Source organism: Cygnus atratus, chromosome 3 (genome assembly GCF_013377495.2).
Source record: "Cygnus atratus isolate AKBS03 ecotype Queensland, Australia chromosome 3, CAtr_DNAZoo_HiC_assembly, whole genome shotgun sequence".
Lineage (NCBI taxonomy): Eukaryota > Metazoa > Chordata > Aves > Anseriformes > Anatidae > Cygnus > Cygnus atratus.
The window spans coordinates 77,024,632-77,048,658 of NC_066364.1; the positions used below are offsets into that span (position 1 = coordinate 77,024,632).

Below are 24,027 nucleotides of genomic sequence, written 5' to 3' on the forward strand. Positions count from 1 at the left end.
ATTTGACATCAATCAAGAATGCTAAATTCATTCAGGTACAGATTAAATTCTAGTTTGTTGCCTTTCCTTAATAACTGTTTAGATCTTGCATATTGGAAACAGAGCTGTCCAAAAGGCAGGCATGCCAACTTGTTATCATGAGCTGCTTTTCACTGCAGCTTTAATACTACTCAGTTTCACCAGAGTTCAGCAATTGTGCAAAACTAACCATTTATTATGGAACATTTGAGCAATTCAGCATAGAATTGGTATCAAAGATAGCTGAGCTTAAGATGCTTTAATTGAATTTTAGAGAAGTAACAGTGTGTATTTAATTTGGCATTCCAGATTTGCATTTTAAATAGATGCACACTTTTAGTTCTTGGAATTACTGCATTGTGTTCAGTTTGCTCAGTAAGGAACAGCCTGTAGCTACACAATCAGTTATACAACTAACTGTGCCCGTTTCAGATGGCTTTTGCAAATAATCTTAAGCATCCCTGTAAGTTACTTGAATGTGCCTGGAAGTTCTGACTCGTGGGATCAAGTGACTTCAGCCAGCAATGCTCACCCTCGGGATGCTGTGTCCCTTTACTGCTGATGATCCATCTGGGATGAGCTGTTCCCTCCTTACACGGCCCAACAGTGGCACCCAGTGGTCAAGGGTATTCATGAGCAGTAGCAGTTTCCCAAAGCACTCAAGTTGTCACTCAGTGGATTTCCTAAACACATCCAGAGTCCCTTGAAATGCGCCATGTGTTTCACTACTGGTGTTCAAAGTTACCTGCTACTTGAACTGTCTAGAAAGCCTGAAACTACCATCATTGATGAAGACTAGCCAAAGCTAAAAAAAATTGCATGACACCCACAATGCTACACACAAGGCAGTCAGCCACCTTGAAACAAGCCACAAGCTTATTGCAGGCTCAAACACACCAGCAGAATTGTTTTTATAAAGATCAAGCACGGTGCCTCAAGCAGAGATACTTTACACGTCCTTTTCTGAATGGGTAGAGACTGAATAGATTCCTGTACAAGAGATGATTTTGCCCTTGATTACTCATCTCTGCTTTTCTGAAGGTCCTAGTACCCAAGCCAAATTTCCATGAATCTGACTGTCTATGCTTGATTCAATTTCCCAAGAATAAAAAACTAGTAGGACTGACAGCTTCACCCTCAACGTTAACAGGCTTCCAAGAATCTCTATTATCCATCAGAAGCCAGAAAAGCATGCTGCTTCCGTTTTGGACACCAACCAAATACATGTGGAGGTGAGTCAAGATGCTGAGTTCAGGACTAAACTTTGAAAGGTTGCATGTAACATTCTTCCCTCTTGTGCAGATAAATTTGTTTCAGGCAACTCAGATTTATCGTCTGTAAATAAACACAGAGAGGTCAGATGCCAGAACAGCATGTCAGAAAGATAAACAAGAAGATGGGAAAAGTAAGCTATGAAGTACAGAGAAGACAGCAGGAACAAACACAACAAATGCTTTTCTCACTAAACCAAGGCTGAACAGAAAGCATCATCAGAAAAGCTGTCAGTCTAATTTTAGTAAGTTCACAATCCTCCATGTTGTAGCATATGGGACTGTAAGAAGAGGATTAAATTGACAATGTAATTAGATTGATTAATAGATTAAGATGAGATGAACCAAATTGACTTAGACAAACACTTAATATCATCCTTGCCACAAACTGTTTGGGTTTCTAAAAAACAACAAAAAAACCCACACACCAAAACACCACTATCACTTCTACCAAGGACAGAAAATACTCGGTATAACAGTCATCAAACTTCTTGAAAAAATTTAATAAGACAAACATCTTCACGATACAGTTAAATTGTATTCCATAGATTACATGTTTGTATGTGAACTCAATTAGTCTCTTCGTAATTGGATAGTTTCCTCTTTAATTCCATCTTTTGTGACCACACAAATCTTAAGTGCATCACCAGTGTACACATCTCTCTCAGCAGCAGAAATAAAGACATCTTTAACCAGCTGCAAAGCCTTTTCCAGGGTCAGAGGTACATGCTCCACATTTTGCATGTTCTTGAAGCCAATCTAAGAAAAGATGAAAATGCTTTTTAAATGAAGTACGTTCCATCGAGCATGAAAGCTGTTTCAATCGCTGCACTAGAACGAGCAGATTTAGACAACTTAAAAAGAAATGATTAATCCGTTTTAAAAACCCAAGTTGGCAAAAGTAGTCCTCCATACAGTTTATAGCTGCATGATCAGAACTTTACCAACGCTGATATTCGTACATAAGTAAACGGAAGCAGATCCAGTATAAAGCAAGCATAGCCTCTCCTACTAATATTCAGCATATGCAAGATACTGATCCATTTCTTCAGAAACTTCTCGCTGGGTTAGCAGCATCAGAACTGCACACAAGCCCCTTCTCCAACCATTTCATAGTTAGAAGCATTTCTTAAAAGCAAGTATTCCTAAATGCACCTAGAATTTAAAATAGCCCATATCAGAGCATGATCTGCCCCATTAAATATATTTTAGCCATTAAGTAAATGTCAGAATTGGAAGAGTCATTTACTATGCCTCAAATTCAGAAATGATAAAAAAAATAACTTAAAGCAACTTATGACAGAAGATGTTTTATTCTCTCCAGTTAATGAAGCTTAAAACTGAAACAAAGCTGAGAAACTCGAGTTGTTAAGGAAACTGGAAAGATGCTATTCCTTTATTAGCTGACAAAAACTAACAGTGCTTACTGCTTTTTTAAGCACTTCAGTTATGTTGGCATCAGGCTCAACTGACTAACAATACCAGCACCAATATCTAAGAACCAAATCAGTAAAATGTGCTTTGGTATTTCTCTAATTCAATGGTTAACAGTTTCAATTAAATATGAAGATACTTAATTACATCTGTCAAATATTTGAGTAAGTTTCCAGCAGTTTTATGCAAGAACATTCTTAGAAAATAGTAAATGACTTGTACACAACTTGAGAATCTCAAACAGAGATATGTTAAGGTGTTAAAATGTATTATATACCCCAATTAATTCTATCGTCTTAATTTAGAATTATTCCATGCTAAGTAGTAGGCATATTTACATTATCAGAAGAGAAAAAACAATCAGCTTCTACGGGAAGCAATTTCTCAATTAAAACATTTAACTATATTTTAAACAGAGAGCCCACTGTAGTTTATTAAAAGCCTGAACAGTATCCAAAAGCAGCACTTTTGGACTTCTCCTGAGAGGGTGGAAGCATACAACTTGTAAATTTACTTAGGTAGGATTAATAATACCTGTAATACATTTAAACCTTCTCTCAAAATTAGTGTTCCTCAAAAGTAAACCTACATTAATTTGAATGTCACAAATCTTCAGAGATCATGAAAAACAAACACACTAAAATTATTTTACCTGGTTATCAAGCAAGGGCTGCAGCATGGCACTTGCTGATCCACCTGCTTTGAAAGAATCTCTCTGGTACGAGCCTACTGGATCGAAGCTATAAACTGCTCCCTTCCCTTAAAGAAAAAAAAAAGTACATAATCACAATCCAAAGAGATTCTCAACAGTGATACAGATTTACATCAGAAACCAGTTCTCTCCACAAGAGGAGTCTCTAGAACAGCAGAGATCCCAGCAAACCTTTACAAAGTAATACCGCAGCAGTCAGACAGTACTTGGCACAGTAGGCTCACTGTGGCCACGGTCTGCTACTATACACAAGGTTATCTTCAAGATTTAAGCTATAACCATTCTCTAACAGGTGTTGCCTATGGTACTTACCACAGAAGTCCCGATGCAGAATAATCAAAGCAGAAGAATGTGCTAAAGCACAGTGCTGCACAAAGAGCTCTACTTGTCCTAAAGCTAGCACAGAGGCATTTTAGCCATCAATGCATAGTTCTTGAGCTACCTCCAGACAGCATGCTTGGATGCCTCTGTGGTGCCTTGCTTGAACGGGGGATGATGCTCTCGTTTCTTACACGCTTCCCTCTGGAGTCAGGCCAGGCTGTGCAATGCTTATTAGCTTGTACAGCATTACAGGTGTAGACACCCTGTAGCTCTGAAGCATCAGGGTTTCATGAGGACATACTGGTGAAAACACAGCACCTGGCCACCCTCATTCTTTTCCTTCAGCCAGGCTGCACCTCATTTGAGAAGCACAGCACAGGTAGCTGAGCAGCCCCAAGGAAGCTAGTGCAAATACAGGAAGTAACATTAAATCAGAAATAAATCTTACCGGATCAACGTGTGCAAACCTGTGCTCTGATTCTAATCGCATGCTACAGCATCCTCTTAATTTGAGATTTACCATTTTTAGGCCAGAAAAAACCCTTCCACACTCCATATATCGTAGATATGCCTTAGCAAGACTAGGAAAGCAGTATAACTTCGTGTTAACAACAAACCATGGGGAATGGTTGAAGTTATGCAGACACAACCACCTCTGAGCTCCTGCTCAAAGTCAGAGAACACGGGATTTTAGCAGCTCAGCCACATCACTGGACAAGAACACAGGAAGTCCTGTACATTGCACTGTAGCTTCCACATAGAAGTCGTAGTTTTTCATTAGAGATTAGTTAATATTTAAAAGTCTCTTTAGAGGAACCTCTCTGGAGTAGGTCTTCATATTTAAGAATCTCTACCACAAGGAAAGGCATGAATAAAATATATACAATTCTACTATTAACATTTCCTTTAAAGAGGCATTTAAAAATTCCAGCAAAGCTGTTGTAATACAGTGTTCCTGTCTAAATTAAAATATGAATGGTAAGCAATGCTGGCAGATTTTGTTTGTAACAGTTTTCAGACTTTTAGGCTCCTCAGAAATGGAAGATCAAGTTAGTACAGGAAACGACGAAACTGGTTCAGCTGCACAATATGCATTTCACTTACATAAGTACCCAATACCTAAAGGCAGGTGTTCAGAATAGGCATGTTAAATTCATCACTCCTTCAGTACACCTGAGACACAAAAGGACAGCTATCCACCTGCAGAAATTTAGTCTCTTTAAGTCTTACCTTCCTCATCAAGTCCACCAATGATGTTGTAAACATAGTAAGGGAAGAAACGTCGGGAGTACAGAATTGTGGACAGCATTGCTGCAATAGCCCCAGTAGTCATGGTCTTGTTATTGGAATGCTTGTACATCTGCAAATGGCACACCACATCCAAGAAAGAAGTCACACACTAAATTTTATAGTCAGGATTACACTTTTGAAACCTCGTTACAGTAGAGACTGAGGCTTAGCAAGATGATCAACTAGCAAGATGAACAAAAACACACTGGTCTAACAGTAAAGTCTTATCACAAGCCAAAATTAATATTTCTGTGAGATTTTGCAAAGAATAGATGTTGCCTCATTAACATTAGCCTCTTCAGTGGCTTCCATTCTTTAAATTTGTGATGTTACACTTGGAAGGACACAGCATCAATTTCACCTGCCTGATCTTTCACTAGCAATACAGCTATAGTTGTGATATAAACACTTGAGGACAAACAGCAAAAGCCATATTTAAATAGATCATGGGTCTCAAATGCAATACTAAGAATATAAGTTTCTAAATACATTGAGATACTTAGCTACCTTTAATCTTGCTTCAATGATTTTAGTAAGCGTCAGGCAGTCCCCATGGAAACCACTGCATCCAATGACCGTTCGTTCTGTTCTGTAAAACCAAGTTTTGTTGTGATCTTAGATTTACTATGAACTATACCACTTTCTTACACAGCAGATTATGAAAACATCAAATATATTGCCAGTTTCTCTAACGAGATCAGAAACTGTTGTCTAAAATGTAGTAACATGTATTCCTTGCACCTACAAGGAAACTGCAGCCTACATCTTGGGAAGGACTCATTCAGTGCGGGACCACACAGATGTCATTCTTCGGTCTACTGACTTCCACAGCAAGACCAAAAAAAGGTTAACTTCTTCATGCACCCCTAACCCTAGCTATTACCTAGCTACACAGTATCAGTCAGCCCGGTTTTACTCCATCTGGCCAGAGGACTGCTTTAAGATTTTAAGATGGTTATGTAACATTTATAGGGTAGGTGGTTTTCGGTGTCAGCACAACAGAAGTTACTTGGCTACAGAGGTAAGGTAGGTTAGCTCTTTGTTCAGTTCCAAAGCATTTCATAAATGCTAACTACAGGAACACACATTTGAATTTTAAACTCTAATAAATCAGTGACAACCTACAAAAACTGACATATATTTCATAGGATTAACTCTCAGTAGTCACTTTCAAAATAACTTCAGAATCGTCTCTCACTGCCACTAGAACTACCCGAATTCACCAGGTACTGCACACAGATTGTGCCAAAGCAATTGCCATTTAGGCAGTAACAGAGAATCAAAGATACAGGACGAAGTTAGTCAGGAAAAACATCAGCTCATATGATTTTGTGTCATCAACAAAAAAAATTGTTTATATAGCTGATGGCAGCCTACTAGGTAAACACCTACTACATTAAAAATAGATATTGTTTATATTCTTTTGAAACCAAGAGGATGCTATCTAGGTGAGTCAAGATAAGCATACAACAAACGTAAAAAGTTCCATTTTTGAACTATGGGCAGGTTTACCTCTCTGAAAATAAACACCCTTCGAAGTGACAGATGGCTGACTAGAGGGACGCAATACCACAGACAGTGGCGGGCACACTTGTGAACTGGCAAAGCAGAACTAGTTACTACAGAACTAAGTTTTGCTGCAGTTAAGACAAAAGTTCTTCTGATTATCCTGCTAGGATAATAGCTTATGATTATCCCGCTAGAACCTAGCTTACGTTACAGACAAAGTCTGGTACCATGCTAAAAACATTCTGTTATCAGCAAAATTCTACAACATGCAACAAGAAATCCAACTGCATTTGGAACAGCACATCGCAGCAACAGACACCACGATTCAGAAAATCGATTCTGTTACTATCCTTTTTTCCTGAGAATTCAGCATAAGGAAAGTAGCAGATCATTTCAGACAGGTGACATGCTCATCGCTACGCATCAATCTTTCTTCCATTTCAGTTCTTACACGGCACAGACTTACAGTTTGTAGCATTTTGGACTGTCCCGGCTGTGAATTGCATAACCTTCACTCAGTCGTGTGTCAGAGGCAACAATGCAAAAGTCTTCTCCAGCAATCGCCAACACAGTCCTTAAAAAGATTAATTCATATAATCATGACTTTTGTGACACAGCTTTTTTTTTTTTTATAGGTGACAAATGAACAGACAAGATAAGAGCCCTCTAACCTGACTCACATTGTGTCAAGCATCTTACTATATTCCTTAGTATGCTTCCCATTATGCGTTTTCCTGCACATTACTCAGGATTCGAGAGAAGATACTACACACTGAAAAGAACATACGTGATTCTCTATGTTGACTATAAATCATATGGAAACTTGGTAATGTATAATACAAAAACTAGAGACACGGTTAACTACAAATTTTAGATGTGTGATAAGGAAAGATTGAACCTTCTACAACTGCTTGGATTTCCAAGCAAAAACATTCCAGCCAAGTATCAAGCACCAATATTGCTTTAAATTACCTCTTGAATTAGTATCACTCTTTCAGTTTGACGTTATTTTACATTATGCAATTCCAAATAATAACTTTGTGATTGCCACACACGTACTACCATTAAGTAATAAATAGATGTCCTTTAAAAAGAGGTTAGGCATCATGAAAAATATATCTAAAGAACGCTAAGCTGGCTCGGTCCTGCCAACTCAAGGCAAGCACCTTTACACATCACCTACCTGTAACAGTTATGACAAAGCAGTTTTCAAACCAGTTACAGACTCAGAAGCAAATAACGCGACCATTAGCGGGTGTACCGAGCGCTATAAAAACCCAGCCCCGCGGGTAGGGGAAACCGCCCGCACCGACCCGTGAGGGCTGCGGGACCCCGGGCGCGACCAAACCCACCCAGACACGCAACGGCCCGCCCGGCCCGATCCCGATCCCGGTCCCAGTCCCTGCCCCTACGTGAGGGCTCACCCGCCGTTGAAGGTGTAGGGCGAGAAGCGGTACTGCAGGGCAGCCCCCCTCGGGCCGCCCAGCTCCAGGCCGAGCCCCGGCAGCATCCCCCCGGCGGCCGACAGCATCCCCCCGGCACCCGTCTCCCTGCCGCTGCTGCCTCACGGCAAAATGGCGGCCGCGCCACCGGAAGCTCGGCCCCGCGGCGGCGCCGCTGCCCGCACCCAACATGGCGGCGGCGGAGGCGGCGCGGAGGAAGTGTCGCGGTCGGGGCGCGCCGGGCGCGGGGCGCAGCTTGGCTCCCGCCGGGGCTGGGCGGCGGCGGCGGGCGCGGCAGGTACCGGGCGGCCCCCGCGCGCCCCCCCCGCCTCCGCCGCAGTGCCCCCGGGACGCGGTGGTTGGGGCTGGGTCGAGCCGGGGGTGGGGGGCCGGGAGGGGAAACTTGGCCGCCGCTGGAGCCGGGAGGGCCGCGGCCGTGATGGCGGCGGGGCCGGGCGGCCGCCGGGGGAACGGGGGGCGGGGGGAGTGAGCGGCTGCCGGCCGGTAACGGGGAGGGGGCGGGCGGGGGGAGCGGGGCGGCCTCTGCGCCTCTGGGCCTGGAGCCGCGCGGGTTGTGGCGGGGGTGAGGGCCGGGGGGGAGGCCCCGGGGGTGGCGGTCACCGGGAGCCCGCCGCGGTGCCGGGGGAACGGTGGGGCCCGGCCGCCCGCTGCCCCCCGCCGGCTGAACCCGGGGGCGGCCGCATGCCGGCAGCGCGGGTCGGGGCCTCTCGGGGCCGCGGGGGGAAACGTGTGCCTTCCCACCGGGGTAGCGCTCTTCTCAGCCCTCATACCTTAAAAATAATGAGCAACAGCCTGGTTAGGCCTTCTTCAGGTGTAATGGTTTCCTGACGGCCTGCCTCTGGCCTAAAAGTGACCTTGGGGCTCCAAACAATAAGTATCCCGTTAAGCAAGCTGTAAATTAACGGAAAAGCACTTGATACCAAATCATAACCTTTAAATTCTCCACTTGCGTTGGTTATTTCCATAGCATAGAGATATAACAAGTAACGCAGATACAATTAGGAAAAAAAAAACACCACACAAATCATGCATACACTTCATGTGTACACCTGAAACTGGCTTTCACTTTTTTTCCCCTCATAAAGCACCTCATTGCAATTTGATGTGTTAGAGCTTTACTTTATAGAATTGGACAGCAGCTTCCTAGTTCTGGTTTGAACAGGGATGTTTTTCCCGCTAGAAATAAAAATATTTTTGGAAGCCCGAGCTGTAAAATTGCCCAGGAAAAGACGAGCAAGCAGCGTGGGGCTTTAAGCTTGTCAGTTTGTAGCTGGTGGAATTCAATTCTAAAAAAAACAATGCTTGTCCAAAGCAAAGCTTGCAGAACGAACTTGGATGTCTCAAACTGTTTGTGAAGGGGGTTTTAGGGACTTCCAGGGGTCTGCAAGGGTCTGCAGAGCGTGCCTAAGAGAGGTGGTTGTGTACATGGTGCATATGTGCACGCATGCGTGGGTGAGGGTTCTTATATATATTTGTATGTGGGTGTCTCTTATCTAACTAACCAGCTGATAGGTTTGCTTTTTGTTTAGCCATTATTCTCAAGATACTACTTCTTTGCTTTTCAGGTTCTGTTTAGTATTTCAGACTCGCAACACGCATTTCTCTGGAGCTGATGTTTTCCTAACGTTTTCAGCTTGGCTAAAAAGCTGCTTTGCTGGAATGCTTTAAAGGGTTAGAAACCTTTTCGGTTTGAATTCAATTTCAGTTAATTGAGGGAAATATTTCTGATCTTACCAAAGAAATAACTGGAAACATGGATCAGAACAACAGCTTGCCACCCTACGCTCAAGGCTTAGCCTCTCCTCAGGTAAAAAGAAACGATTTAATATGCAACTGTGATCTGAATTGCTTCGTGAAAGTGTTTGCTGTCTCTTGCATATAATCTCTAGGTTTTTTGTTTGCAGATCTGAACAATTCTACTACGCATAGCATAATACTAGTTAAAAGCAGAATTGTAAAACCTTTGATTTATATATCCGGAGGTTTAAGAAACATACAGATGTATTGGTTTCCCTGAAGTTGGAGCATGACAGACGGGTTGTAAATGTTAATTTAGTTTTGGTCATTGCTGTTGGAACCCTGTAAATTACGCATAATGGACTGCAGCTGTGCCATAAGTGCACTTGTTTTGATGAGTACAGTCTTCGTTCAAGTGATTTTAAGTAAAAATTGTGTGTCAAATTTGTGACATGCTTGCAAGGTACTGTGAGAAACATATTGGCATCGCTGGCTGGTGACAAACAGTGCTAGAACTGACAAAGCGATGGTCGTTGTGTTTCATTTTCTGTAATAACTGCATCCTCCAAGGATTTTCTGTTTTTAGCAAGTTACTAATATGCCTCAGGCTTGATATGATCAACTAAGATGATTTATTTTCAGACTACTCCTTCAAGCTTTTTTTCTTAAAAGCAAAATGGATCACCACAGGATCCGTGGTTTCTTTTTTGTGCTTTTTTCCACAGGGTGCAATGACTCCCGGGATTCCAATTTTTAGCCCAATGATGCCATATGGCACAGGACTGACACCGCAGCCTGTCCAAAGCACCAACAGCCTGTCCATCCTAGAAGAACAGCAGCGACAGCAGCAGCAGCAGCAAGCAGCACAGCAGTCTACATCACAGCAAGCGACGCAGGGAACATCTGGTCAAACCCCCCAGCTCTTCCACTCACAGACTCTTACCACAGCCCCCCTACCGGGAACCACGCCTCTGTACCCCTCTCCAATGACTCCGATGACTCCCATAACTCCTGCGACACCAGCATCTGAGAGCTCTGGGATAGTGCCACAGCTACAGTGAGTGTGTTGCGTCCTTCCGCAGGACGTGCTTTGACTTCTAATGCTTAATTTATCAGCATTGTAACTTCTAACAACACACACTCTAAGAGTTCAGCATGCTTTACTTATAAAATAGTCTGGGTTGATAATCTAGTGTTTCAAAATATCTATGCCTTGAAATATATTCTCATTTGTAACTTGCAGGTTCACAGAAAAGTAGATAGCTCCACTTCACTGTGCATAGAATTTTGTTAGTGAAATGTTAAAGCAGACTGCAGGAACTATCACAGCTGAAAAGGAGTTAGATGGGTAGAGGGGAAGAAACTAGCTGTTAGTCTAGGAGCTAGTGCTGAGTAGTTTTTAATATTACACGTTCCATTTTCTACTTCATTACTACTGTTGAGTTTATGATGAGGAGAAAAAAACAACCTAGAACTAGTTGAGGTTCAGGTATGAAAGTGTTTTCACTGAACCTTGGCTTTAAAGAGACTTCTGCAGCAACTTATGGAAGGCCCAAAGAGAAATGGGTGGTAATCAAAGCGAATTTTGCATGGAAAGAGTAGTTCCTAGTACTTTACCCCACACACACTTCCACCCCATTGAGGACCTTTAGATTTCAGAGTTTTCCTGGAAAACAAATGTCAAAGGATATTTTGCATCTAATAATTTATCTTAAACTTTCTGGAGACCTTCTTTCCTATCACCTGGCAAGGGGTTTATCTGTGAGTGCATTCTCACTTAGTCCTGTACCTCTTCTTCCTCCTTGAAGGGCAAAAAAGGAGGTTCCTGAGCCAAAACACTGCTCGGTGTTCCTGTCGGTAGGAAAGATGTCATTCAAACTCAGTTAAATAAAGCAAGAAATAAAACGAGTCAAGCATGCTAAAATGTGTTAAGATGCATGCACTCTTTAATTTACTTTTTAATTGTATTTCTGTGAACTATCTTCAGGAATATTGTGTCCACGGTGAATCTTGGCTGCAAGCTTGACCTAAAAACCATTGCGCTTCGTGCCCGAAATGCTGAATATAATCCCAAGGTAAGAGCAGTGTGTTAGAACTTACCCAATAACAGGTATGTCAGAAGCACGGGTTTGGGCCGTACTTTGTAATAGCTCAAATGAAAAAAAAACTTCATATATATGCAGATTTATCATAGAGTTAACAGAATGGTCTAAGTTTATTAAAGATTTCTGTTTTAAATCAGTAAGAAATGTTTTTATGCTGATGTAGCTATGTTTTACATGAGGTTGTAATTTGGTAGATGTGGAAAGATCAGCGTGTTTAGGAAGAAACTAACTAACGGTGTAATATACTGGCAAAGCTTTTTGTTGTGGAGCTATCCTGAACTACTGTTCATGTGGGCATGTTTGTTGCTTGTGCTCAGAAAGTTCCTTTTTTCTGTTACCACAAAATGGCTGATTCTGAAGGCTTGTTCCCTGTCTCCCAACAAGGAGAACGGAAGGAAGAATTCAATTTCTGGGCTCCTGCCAGAGCCACGGTTGTTCTGCGTGTGCAGTGGCTTCCTCCATCCAGCGGCTCCCCTGGAAATTCCTGTGGCAGCAGTGCAGTTACTGGTTGTTTTATCATCTCACTCCCCCCCCGAGCTCTCTTCTTTCATGTTGTCGCCCAGTGCTCCTACCATCTCCTTGCTCCTGATGGTTAGGTTTGGTGGAATGGCAATTTTTTATTTTTTCATGTCTACTTCCAAGTTGACCACTGCTTCTAACTAGCAGGTTGGAACAGCAGTGACTTAAGCCATGAGAGTTGTTTAATTTGGGAAGCTTCGAACAACAGCAGAGGCCCTGGAGCAGCAAATCAAGAAAATTTGTCGCTTCATTTTTCTTCTGGGTGGCTCCTCTTGGAAATGTTATCTTTGCAACCACAGTAGCTGGACACCGTGTCTAATAGAAGTTTGGATGTTGTGTAATTGAATTGGCTCGCCTTGGGAAGGGTTTGGTTTTCTCGGGATATGTTAGTTTGTTTGTTTTGTTTTAGGAGGTGGGATTTTGCTACGGTTTGCCTGAGCTCTGCTTAGTTGAAGTGTGCATGCAGGCAAATATAATAAATAACTGTTAGTGTAAGTTTGTACCAGTGATGCTGTTACACGATTGCATGCGAGTAAGATGCTAGTGAGGCAAAAATTTGAGCATACCCTTAAGGTAGGGTAGGTGTCTGCGTAAGCTTGTAGGCCAGAATGATCAATATGGAAATGCTGTTTTCCACAGCAGAGAGAAAGAAGGGTTATGTAATACACTCCTGACTTTTAGTCAGTGCATTCATCTACGAAAAAAAGATGTTGCTTGGCTGTATTATCTAAGCCACGGTTTGTCAAATGTGTTGTTAGGTAACCCACGCTTCTGCCTTGGTTATGTCAGCAGAGCATTTATGGGACTACGCGGCGAATTGGTCCAAGTTACATGTACCAAACAAACAGCAGGGTTTTTGTCTGATGCCCGGATCAGTTTACAGTATCTTTTTCTTCAGAGATTAAGAATATTTGTAAATGCAGGTAGAGATGTTACAGTACATAAAATCGGCTGTTGTTTGACAGTAATATAACAGTGTCCAACTTTTTAAGGTAAAGAAACAAAATGGATCATAAAATATTTACTTAGTCTTCCATCCCGCTTATAACAGATGAAATTTCAAGACATGGAGGAAAACTTGGTGTTAAGATTGTGTCTTTCACTCTGTTGCAAATGCTAGCGGTATTTTTCTGTCACATGCTTAGTAATGAAAGATGATCTTAATAAAATAGGATTGCAACAGAAAAAATCCTTCCTCTTTGACTCCACCTCTGCATGTGTGGGAAGCTACTTAAAATTTACTCAAAATGCTTGAATCACGAGCGATCTGCAAGCATATTTGAATTTAGTATTTCTTTGCAATGGCTTATGTTATGCAAACTCGGGTTTGGTGTGATGATTACAGCGGTGTGTCACTGATAGTCTCAACACTCACATTTCAGCGTTTTGCTGCTGTGATCATGAGAATAAGAGAACCACGTACTACTGCGCTTATATTCAGCTCTGGAAAAATGGTGTGCACAGGAGCAAAAAGGTATGTTTAGCTGTTACAAGCAAACTAATTAAAGCTGTCTTTTCCTTTGAAACCGTGATGCGTTAAAAATACTGATGCTTGAATATAGTATTTATATAAAATCATACAGATACAGATAGGCTATTTGCTTCCCAAATAATTTCAAATAGACAAATGTATACATTCTTTACAAAATGTCTTTTTGTGACTAAAAGGACTTCCTTGCTAAAGAGGAAACGAGAGTTCTGTTTCTGAAGCTCTTTCATACAGTCTGATAAACTGGCTGAGGAGGTCATTATTCACTTTTTTTGGCTTTGCAGTCATCTTTTTTTTTTTCCTGATAATTTAAGAATTTCAATGACTGCACTAAAACCATTTAAACTGTAGGGGCAGTGGCAGAGTAAGAGTGATTGGGCATTTGAATAGTTTCATTCATCACAGGCCAAGAGCTCCAAGTCTCCGGTCCCTCTAGTCTGATCTGTTCTTAATGTGATCATTGAAGCATGAGAATTGAAAACTAAACATAAGCTTAACTCCAGTGGGCAGAAGAGAAATTCTGCTCTGAAGAAGTCCTTTAGGAATCCAGAAGGAATAAGCCAATAGGCAGAGATGAATGAATAGAGCCCCACAGGGAACACTTTCTCTGCCTGGGGATGCTTGAAATTCAAGTTGTCTTACTCTGCCTTAGGAACAACTGAAAACTTCACAAAACTGAAGCAAACTGAGTTCTGCAATAGCAAGTAAGGCCGTGCAGTTGTGTTAAACCCAGGTCTGGGTGCCTGGGCTGAATCAAGCAGGTGATTTGGGCAGTTTACAGATTTTTATAGGAATATGCATTTTGTAGCAGTAGTAATTCAAAGTTGTTTTCAGTGTAAAACTTAAGTAAGCTTTCACATCTTACTGGAGGGACTCAGGTACATATATATGAAGTCTGTGAAATACATGGCTTTCTAGTTTTGTGTTTGCTGCTTCATAAACAGTGAATACAATGACGGTCGTGTTCAGGACCATAGTACCAAAACTAAGCGTAAAAACTAGTGTTAGTTGCTAATTTTAGATGTAAAAATTTTGCATGCGACTCCCCTTCCCATCCCAACACGCACCACATTTTTTCTCCTGACAAATATTTGTGGTTTAATGCTTTTTGATTCAAGTAATACTTAACTGAGGAAATAAAATGGATATTTTTTCTCCCTTCAGTGAAGAACAATCCAGACTGGCAGCAAGGAAGTATGCAAGAGTTGTTCAGAAACTGGGTTTTCCTGCAAAATTTTTGGATTTTAAAATTCAGAACATGGTGGGCAGCTGTGATGTGAAATTTCCTATCAGATTAGAAGGACTGGTACTCACACACCAGCAGTTCAGCAGGTAAATAAAAGCTTGCCTATGTTTCATTCTTGTTGCATACTGACTAGCTTAGAGAGTGGCGTCTGTTTAGATTGTTTCCTTACACCAGAGAGGAACCTACACCTTTGTTCCTGTCACTGCTCTGCCTCTGGTGTAGCTGATGTTGCCCGGTATCAACCCATCAAAATGATAGTTGTTGCTGCTCTCTCCAAATTTCAGTGAACTCTACACCTGCTCTGTCCACTTTGAACAGTCCTGCAGATGAAAGGTTAGGACATCTGTCTGCAAGCATGTTGAAACCCTGTGACTCTCTTCTCTTACAGCTATGAGCCAGAATTGTTTCCTGGCTTAATCTACAGAATGATCAAGCCGAGAATTGTTCTGCTTATTTTTGTTTCTGGAAAAGTGGTTTTAACTGGTAAGTAAGTGAAGACGGTATTTTATTCCAGTGGGTAGGATTTAGACTGTGTTGAAAACAATGATACCAAGAGCATGCAACTTGCTAGTTGCTTTCCTTAAAGCTGACAGTACTGGGAAAGAACAGCTAGTACAGCGTTCTGCGGGTGAGAACCCACGAAGCAAACCACATGCATTTGGCTAAATCCATATAAGCAGTGATCATGAATCCTAATTGGGAATGCAGGTGCCCCAAAAGCCGTTAAGAGCACAGGTAATGCTCCTAGCAACATCTGGAAGCCTGTTCCTGTGTGCTGGGTGCGTGACTGAGCAGACTGCTTTTTAACAGCTTGGCTGGAGGCTGCTGCCATCTTCCTTTGGCAGAGCAGCCAAAGAGGGGGAGATAGACAAGCTCTAGGACCTCCTTCACCTCAGGCGCTCCACCTGCACCCTTCCTTTTCGCCTTGTGCTGAGCCTTACTGTGTAGGGAAAAATGCAGCTCGCAGTTGAAAGGAGGAGCATGGCCCTGCACTATGGCAGGTGGTAGGCTTCTGCAACAGCCTCCATTTCCAGACCTTCCTTCCCAATGTGTTTGCAATCTCTTGGAAGAAACACCCTGCTGGTTAGGCCTTTCTACAGAAACATCCTCTTGGCTGTGCTTCGTAGTTCCGGCTACTAAGAAATTGTCTAGAAAATCTAATTTGTGAATACAGGGTGAACATGAAGAGGCTAATGAAAGTCCTTTCAGGTTGTTTTTTTCATTTACCAGCTTTCTCACTGTTTATTCTGATAACGAATGCTTTATATGAAATGTGTATTTAAAAAATAGACGTAAAAAATAGGGACCATGTACATAAAGCTGCATTCAGATAAACATTCTAAAGGCTAAAATGAAGTATTTAACTCTGGAGAAAGGCATAAACTGACCTAATTCCCTCTCTTTTTCTAGGCGCTAAAGTTCGAGCAGAAATCTATGAAGCATTTGAAAACATCTATCCTATTTTAAAGGGTTTCAGAAAGACAACGTAACAGTTTCTACAAGTTTCAGAGAAATCGGGGGTACATTTTAAAAGGCATTGAATATGGCACAGCAGTAACGAGATGGACTTCCGTGAAACTGCAACACCAGGACTTGGACTATTTCCCAGTTAGTGCCTACTTCCCTGATGCTCACGGGGAATTATATTGATTACGTCTACTGAGTTACTGTGAGTTGCTTTACTGGGCTGTTCCTGGAGCAGTCTCTTCAAGTTTTATTTATATTCTAGCTTTTAAATAGTTTTAATGCCAGTTCTATTAATAGAAAATCCATAAATTGGTTTAAAAGACAACTGCAACTGTGTCACTCAGTGTATAAACCACTTAAGTTGCCATGTATATATGTTTTAATTTCCTTCCATAAGACCATGGTTTTTATAATTTTTAAGAACTTAAGCTTTTAAATTTTTTCAATTTTAATTTTTTTGTGCCAGACACATTCCCTCTTTCCAGTATTAAGCAAGACAGAATAAATTTATTAATGAAAATGGCTCACTGTACATATATATATAATATATATATTCCTCCTCTTTCCTCCTTCAGCTCCACATGTACAATAAACCCTGTTTATACAATTATGGGAACTGTCTTAATGAATTTTAAAATTATGCAGCTGGTAGAGTGAAATATATTGAGAACTTTTTTTTTTAATTTAATCCGGATTTATAAATAGCACATACACTACTGTAAATGACTTGTCAGTGTGAGGAGAATCTTAATGATACTCTGGCTTGCTTACCAGTAGCCATATCCTTGGCAACATTTAGCTCGAGTATTTCTAGTATGTTAAAGCAAGGGATGATTGGTTAAAGAAGTTTGTGTTCAAGTATGTGTTGCTTCACATTCAACAGATGGGATTTATGCAAGTCTTAAATAGCTACACTTGAGTGAATTGGAACAAAAGACTCTTGCTTAGCTTCTAGACTTTCTTTTAAATTACTTTTGTATTTTACCAACTACGACAGTCTCACTATATTAGTGTTCCTGTAAAATGTCAAAGCCCTTCCGACTAGAGTCAGCATGTACATAATCTTCCCTTTGAACTGTGCTTGAAGCTTAATGGGCTGAGAACTAAAAATAAACTTTTTTTTCTCCAGTACATTTCCAGTAATAACCTTTCTACTTGCACATTCTTTCAAACAGCTTTTACCTAAAACTAACCCCAGTGTAACCACAGTTTCTTTTACTTAATGAAACTGATGTTTCATTCTATAGAAGATGAAATGATAGCTGGTTTTGCTGCCATTAAGTGTGCAGGTCTGAAGTGAACTTACTTTATCCTTAGTCTTCACTGATCCTATCAGAAAGCCGGTGTTCAGTAACGTAGCTTTGCCAAGGTAAGTGCAAGCCACCCAAGAACTGCATCACCGCCAGCGCCACAACGTAAGCTGGCCAACATTCCTGACTGATTGTTCTTGAGCAAATTCTGTCACCATCCATGCTTTTTCCTGACCCTTACTGCAAACGTAGCTCTTGGCCACAGGGGTAGTTAAGCAACCATTACGGTAATTTAAACATTACAATTTTGTTTTTCCTCTTGCCTCAGCTATACAGCAAATACCAGACTAATCCCCACAGGAGGCACTTGTTTTAAACCTCACCCAAGACAGCAGTGTTAAGATACAGTTCAGAGTGAAAATCTGGTGCCACAAGCAGTAGGTAACAGACAAGCAAAGCCAGCCATTCCAGAACATGTTTAAGCTGCTTCTATGTCAGACAGTTAGAATGCAGAACCAGTTTAACTCTGTTAATGTTTTTACGTCAAACTGTTCATTTACCCTGAATTATGAAGAATTACAATGCATAGCAACTGCCACTTCAGCTCCAGTGTGCCTTTTGGAAAAAGAAGCGTATTTAGGTTGCACGTTGAAAGGCTGAGCGGTTTCACCGTAGCTGTGACTGCTGTACGCCTGCTGAGCATAACCACTTACATGACCTTACCGCAGTCTGCTTTTCTCCGTGCATTTGTTTTTGAGAAACCCAAAGAAAACCCTGGCAGACAAACATTTACGTTCTTAAAGTTCAGCCGCCAACAAAAGACACTTACCAGTCCAAAAACATCTCAGCTTTATTTAAACATTCAGAGTTGAGATTTGAACCAAAATTCAATTAATAATTGCATCTGGCCTGTTGAAGGTGCTCCTCTGCAGCACCATAAAGAGGCTGTCAAGGTCTAGTAGTTGTATTGTTACAAGATAGCCAGGTATCACTGCTAGTTCAGTTACCTGCTTGCAAAATGCAATGCACAGATGCACTAAACAAGGAAAATGTAACATTTAGATGATGCAACTTAGGAACTTGATGGAAGTTCAATAGAGCCTGCAGAGAAGTCTTGTTTCCATATGAACTCCTCAACGTACTCATTTCCGTCCCCGCAGTTCTCGGCACACGTGTACACCACCAGCGTTCCCCAGTCAATGCTCTCTCCAAGGCTGTCAACCTGAAGGTGGTTCAGGAGCTGTGGCATAATCTTCAGGGGAAAAAAAAAAAAAGGTTTAGAGGTAGCCCACAGCTCTATACTCTCTCTCCCCCAACAAGTAAGGCTTTTCTTTCATTTATGTTCACTTTACCAGAATCCCAGTCAAAACTACGAAGTAACACAGCAGCTCAAAACACCCTCTCATTTGCCCTGCCTGACACAGGGCATTAGATGCACGCAGACTCAAACACACGGCCATACTTATTTTAGCTACAGAAGTTTTATTCGACTAAGTGCTGCCCGACTTACAAGCCACTTTCCATTCCCAATTACCATCTTCGTAATTACATTTCTCATCTTTGCCTGACATGAAGTGCATTCAACATGCAGATGGTTCTAGTGTTCAAAATTCGGCAGTTCAGTACTTCCAGCTAGGCAAATTTCCAATTCACATCCTGAATGCTTTTTTCTCTTCTGAATAAACGATACCAGATTCCTGTTACTTAAGAGATGGTTCTATGTTCGCAAGTGCACTGTTTTATGCATGGTACAAGTTATGAGAATGGAAACATACTTTTTAAATGTGAAAATCCTATAGGGAAAAGCAAGTGCAATAATACGGACTCTGTACAAATTAGCATCATTATTGTGTAGCAACTTCAACGCCTTTGCTCTAAGCATAAGTCAATACCTATACAATTAGAACCCATTAAGTCTGAACCACATCACCTGTATTACCTTTAAACAAATTTACATACCTGGAATTCAAATACCCTTTTGGCACCACATACGCAATTTGGGATATCTTGTTCTTTGGGAATATTTTCCCTTGATATCCAGATTGGGCCTTCTCCTCCTCTGCAGTATCTAATAATCTAGAATTAAACAGAAGGTTAAGTTATCGAGACTGCCGTTTCAGCTTGTTCTAAAACAGGTGGTTACTGACGTAGACAAAGCTGTAAGATGGGTGCAGAAACAAGTCTGATCCTTGAAGCAGTACCAAGTCGATCAGCAGCAAATGCAGTATTCTGAACAAAACTGGTTCTTTGCATGACTCAACTGGTTAAGAAAACTCGTGTAGGTATTAATTTAGCCTTCTTATTCAATTTATCAATTGAATTTATATTCAATTTATCCCTAGATCATTGTTTAGTTTGTATTTCTCTAATTAAGGGACCCATAAATGCTAGACAGGTATTTTAGGTTTGAGATGGAGGCAGAGAGACTGACAGCTGAGTATGTGGAAGTGTACAGAGAAGTCAGGGATGCAGCGCAGCTCTTTCTGTTTGCAGTTCTGAGTCTAAACACACGCGGGGACTGTCCTAACGTCCAAGGTGCAAGTATTTTCAGACATTCATATTCTTTTTTGTTCTGTTGCTATCTAAATACTTATTTAGCAAATGATGCATTATCAACAAAAGGGCACTTATGCAGAGCAGTCAGCATGGGGATGGCCAGAGAGGGAAGCAATGCACCTACCCCAAGCAGAGGAGGGAACAGACTCAGGGTCTCCTACTTTCTAGATGTGCACCCTAACGCTTGAGCTACAAGCTAAAAGACAGAGACTTACTTCCTCCTCCTCTGCTTACATGCATTTCCTTTCATGTGCTTCCTTTGAATGGAACCAGGAACCGTGCTTTTGTTTAAATAGTTGATATTTTATATGATCTGGCCTCTATGGAAGATTAGCCTATGTTAATTAAAGTGTGTAGAGGATGAGGAGGCATTTCCATCACCATTTATAATCATAGGCATGAAAGTGGAACAGGTGGAGAACAATGCTGCGCCAGAATCTGCAAGTTCTGTATCTGCCCCACATATCTATATTCTGACCTGCTCTGGTTCAGCAGCTATTCGCTCTTTAAACATTTGGAAGATCTTGTCTTCTTCAGTCTCATGTTTTGCCATTGCTTCCAGAGTTTCTTCATCTAAGGACTGACATGCTTCACCTAAGCAAGAAAAAAAACGCAAGCAAACAAACAAAACAAAACAACAATCCACAAACATTACAGGTTAATGCAAGACAGCCAAAAATTAAAAACAACATTGCATCCGTAAGAGTATTTTGTTCTCAGCCATTGCCAGCGTACATCACTCTAAGACAATTTTTTTTTGTGACATCTAAGATCCTGGCACACATCCACTGATTAGTTTTAGTAGCATTTTAACCACAGATGTCAGTAGTTGCACATTAGAAAGGGAAGGAGGTCATCTACCAACGTTTATGGCTTCCAGCAGGGATCACTAAGCATTGAACCTTCAGAATGTGACATCTGGAAAAGGCCGCCCATGCTGCACACAGGACAGACTTTCAGTTTCTATCACTGAAGGGGGCATCTGCTACACTCCTGCCACAGCCCTCCCACGTTCACATCAATGCGGAGCATCGAGCAGCCTCTAGACAGCTTTAGGGACAGCTGGGAACCCAGCAGCTTTCCCTTTTAACCGCAAACCCTGGGTGTGTGCAAAGCCCGTGTGGTGACTGCAAACATTAATTTTGTGGAGAAAGGGCCTGCACTTCAAATTCTGAATTCAAAGGCAACTAAGATAACCTTAGAACAGTTTCCTTCTAGCACAGACAAGGAGGTTCGTTAAGTATTTTCCGTGTATTAAAATGAGCTAAACCGAGAGCCTCTAACTCGGTGTCCTGATTCCAGCAGTGTCCAGAAAGAAGCAGGTGCTCAGGGCCCTGCTCATCTCACTCGAGTTTTTCCTTACTTGAGGAAAGCACACAAGGACACAGTATGCTCCTAGCTCTCTGCAGCAGCTGCTCTGACAACTCCCTGGGCTGGGGCCCTGTGAGTCTTTCCCACAAACACACTACATATTATGGGATGTATACAAAAAGCCTGCACCGCTATTGACTGTAGCTTTTTGTCACCAGCAGTTTAGATGGAACACTTAAAAACAACAGCATGTGATATTTTAAAGATGTTACGCAGGCTTCGTTACGAAGAATTGCAGTGCCATGTTTCTTACCTGTACTGCTACTAACTCTGAGTTCCTCTTGTTCTTCCGCTTCCTTTGATGTACCTGCAGCTCCTTTGTCATCATCAGGATCCACACTGCTGTCAGCAGGAAATTCTGGTTCCTCGGGTTCTATCAAAATCTCATATTCTGGAAACAGGAATCTGTCATCGCCTGGAATTGCATTCTCCGAGTCATCTGCAAAGCAGAAAACAGGCACCACTTCACAACGCCAATTCATATTTCACGCTCTTCTCCCCAGAAGTAACTACAGCAAGCTGCGTAGCAAAAATACAGCCCAAACATGGCAAGGGTGAAAAAAAAAATACATCATTGTTAAATCTGATACAAAAATAAGAAAAATTGTAACGAGTAGAAAACCTAGCAGATGATGCGTTGCTCTGAACCTTTGCAAATCCATGTGACACGGAAGACAGACAGTATTAGCAGCTGCATTAAAAAGTCCCAAACTGCAGTTTGACACCTCTGTGCATATCCCATTCCAAGTAGCATATGCACACAAGTCATGTCTGCATCGGGTACCCTGAGGCCACACTATTCCTCGTATTTTTCCACTGCGTATTTTGAGTAGACAAAGTTTCCACAGATGCATTGACCATGCCTTCTGTAACGATGGTATTAGTTATGTTATGTTTCAGATTTTCACTGTTTCAGTTACGTGATTCAAAAGCCTGACCCATAACTTGATTTGTATGAATATATATATATTTTTTTTACTTACTGTTTATTTCCACTTCCTGCAGCCCACATTGGAGGGACTAGCGCAATGCCTGAGCAAAGATACAGCACACGCTCACCAAGTTACATCACACCATTAAACACTTCCAACGCTCTGTACTTGTCCTTCGAACATCCCGCAAACAAATGTGAATGAGATGCCACAGTGAGAGGGAAGGGCTGGTGTAAGAAAAGGGTGTCTTCTTAAATAAATCTGAAGTACTTTTTTCACCTACCGACCTTCACAGTATCCTTTTAGGCATCACCTCGTGCGCTCCTTTACATTTATGAAGAAGGCATTTTAAAAGCAACTCGCAAAGGGCGCAAGCAGTGTGTCAGGCACAACAAAGACCCCGCATTCCTCTACCACCGAAGCCAACCCCTACAGCCAACCCGCAGCACAGACCCTTCCATCCCCATCCCTACACCAGCGTCACCGCACCAGCCCCCCCAGCGCTCTCACAGCCAGGCCAGCGGGGCCCGGCAGCACGGCGAGGGCACCCGGCGGGGACCTACCTGCGTCGCCGGCCTGCCCGCAGGTGCGGCGGTGCCCGCGGCGCCAGTCCAGCGCCTGGTGCTCGGGCCCGCAGTAGGCGGCGCGGCGGCAGCGGCCGCAGGCGCTGGGCCCCAGGCAGCCGCAGACGCGGCACAGGCGGGCGCCGCTGCGGAGCCGCGCGGGAGGGGCCACCGGGCCCGGCGGGGGCTCCTCGGGGGGCGGCTCCTCGGGGTAGAGGCGGTTCCGCCGCGGCAGCTGGCTCCGGAACACTGCGGGGAGAGGCGGCGCTCAGTCGGGCCCCGCCGCCGGGCGGCGAGGCGCCCCCCGCCGCCGCCGTCCCCCCGCCTCACCGCAGAGCGGCCCCCCGGGGCCCGGCAGGCGGTAGCAGGCGGCGCCGCGGCAGGCGAAGACGAAGAGGCTGCGGTGGAAGGCGTCGCGGCGGCCGGGCAGCGGCGCGTAGAGCTGCAGCAGGAAGGCGCGGGGCTGCTGGCAGCGGGCGCAGCGCAGGGCGCCGGGGCCCGGCAGCCCGTCCTCGCCCAGCCACGCCGGCCGCCCGCCCACCTTGCTGGGGAAGTAGGCGCTGCGCAGCCGCCACGCGTCCTCCGGGGCCGCCGCCGCCGCGAAGCCCAGCTCCACGCCGCCCGCCATGGCCGCACCGGGGCGGAGCGGCCGGCGGAAGGCAGCCGAGCGCAGCACGGCGCCGCCCAACGGCCGCCGCGTCAACGGCTCCGCTCCGCTCCCTCAGCGCCGGGAGCCCCAACGGCCCCCTTCGGAAAGGGAACGGCCGTGGGGCG

The 24,027-nt window shown here is 43.0% G+C and overlaps 3 protein-coding genes across 4 annotated transcripts; 1 reads left to right on the top strand and 2 right to left on the bottom strand.

Annotated features, from left to right (window-relative positions):
* Positions 1–1,771: 1,771 nt before the first annotated feature.
* Positions 1,772–8,175, bottom strand: PSMB1 (proteasome 20S subunit beta 1). The gene is made up of 6 exons (XM_035538418.2): positions 7,980–8,175; positions 7,022–7,129; positions 5,554–5,635; positions 4,987–5,116; positions 3,376–3,482; positions 1,772–2,048 (listed from the first exon to the last, which is right to left on the bottom strand). Exons 1-6 carry the CDS (start codon positions 8,084–8,086, stop codon positions 1,863–1,865), a joined length of 720 nt encoding a protein of 239 aa, XP_035394311.1. The 5' UTR covers positions 8,087–8,175; the 3' UTR covers positions 1,772–1,862.
* On the top strand, positions 8,130–17,191 carry TBP (TATA-box binding protein). Of its 2 annotated transcripts, none has more exons than XM_050709674.1 (8): positions 8,130–8,295; positions 9,758–9,825; positions 10,481–10,812; positions 11,743–11,830; positions 13,762–13,853; positions 15,033–15,200; positions 15,503–15,597; positions 16,525–17,191. In XM_050709674.1, exons 1-8 carry the CDS (start codon positions 8,130–8,132, stop codon positions 16,602–16,604), a joined length of 1,089 nt encoding a protein of 362 aa, XP_050565631.1. In that variant the 3' UTR covers positions 16,605–17,191. The 2 variants fall into 2 exon arrangements, with proteins under 2 accessions (XP_050565631.1, XP_035394310.1); XM_035538417.2 differs by having other exon boundaries at positions 8,179–8,295; positions 9,584–9,825.
* Positions 17,192–18,663: 1,472 nt separating this feature from the next.
* PDCD2 (programmed cell death 2) lies at positions 18,664–23,908 on the bottom strand. Its single transcript, XM_035538416.2, has 6 exons — positions 23,584–23,908; positions 23,254–23,502; positions 22,012–22,197; positions 20,866–20,981; positions 19,791–19,907; positions 18,664–19,083 (listed from the first exon to the last, which is right to left on the bottom strand). The coding sequence occupies exons 1-6, from the start codon at positions 23,879–23,881 to the stop codon at positions 18,904–18,906; spliced, it is 1,146 nt and encodes a 381-aa protein (XP_035394309.1). The 5' UTR covers positions 23,882–23,908; the 3' UTR covers positions 18,664–18,903.
* Between the last annotated feature and the right edge of the window lie 119 nt (positions 23,909–24,027).

Coding starts and splice junctions, on each gene's coding strand:
- PSMB1 (XM_035538418.2), bottom strand. CDS start 8,086: ATGCTGTCGGCCGCCGGGGGGATGCTGCCGGGGCTCGGCCTGGAGCTG. Junction 5,117..5,553: donor TCATTGAAGCAAGATTAAAG/GTAGCTAAGTAT, acceptor TGCCATTTGCAG/ATGTACAAGCATTCCAATAA. Junction 3,483..4,986: donor TGGTGGACTTGATGAGGAAG/GTAAGACTTAAA, acceptor TTTTTCTTTAAG/GGAAGGGAGCAGTTTATAGC.
- TBP (XM_050709674.1), top strand. CDS start 8,130: ATGGCGGCCGCGCCACCGGAAGCTCGGCCCCGCGGCGGCGCCGCTGCC. Junction 8,296..9,757: donor GGCGGCGGCGGGCGCGGCAG/GTACCGGGCGGC, acceptor ATCTTACCAAAG/AAATAACTGGAAACATGGAT. Junction 13,854..15,032: donor GTGTGCACAGGAGCAAAAAG/GTATGTTTAGCT, acceptor TTCTCCCTTCAG/TGAAGAACAATCCAGACTGG.
- PDCD2 (XM_035538416.2), bottom strand. CDS start 23,881: ATGGCGGGCGGCGTGGAGCTGGGCTTCGCGGCGGCGGCGGCCCCGGAG. Junction 20,982..22,011: donor CAGAGTTAGTAGCAGTACAG/GTAAGAAACATG, acceptor TTTCTTGCTTAG/GTGAAGCATGTCAGTCCTTA. Junction 19,908..20,865: donor TAGCTGCTGAACCAGAGCAG/GTCAGAATATAG, acceptor GTTTAATTCTAG/ATTATTAGATACTGCAGAGG.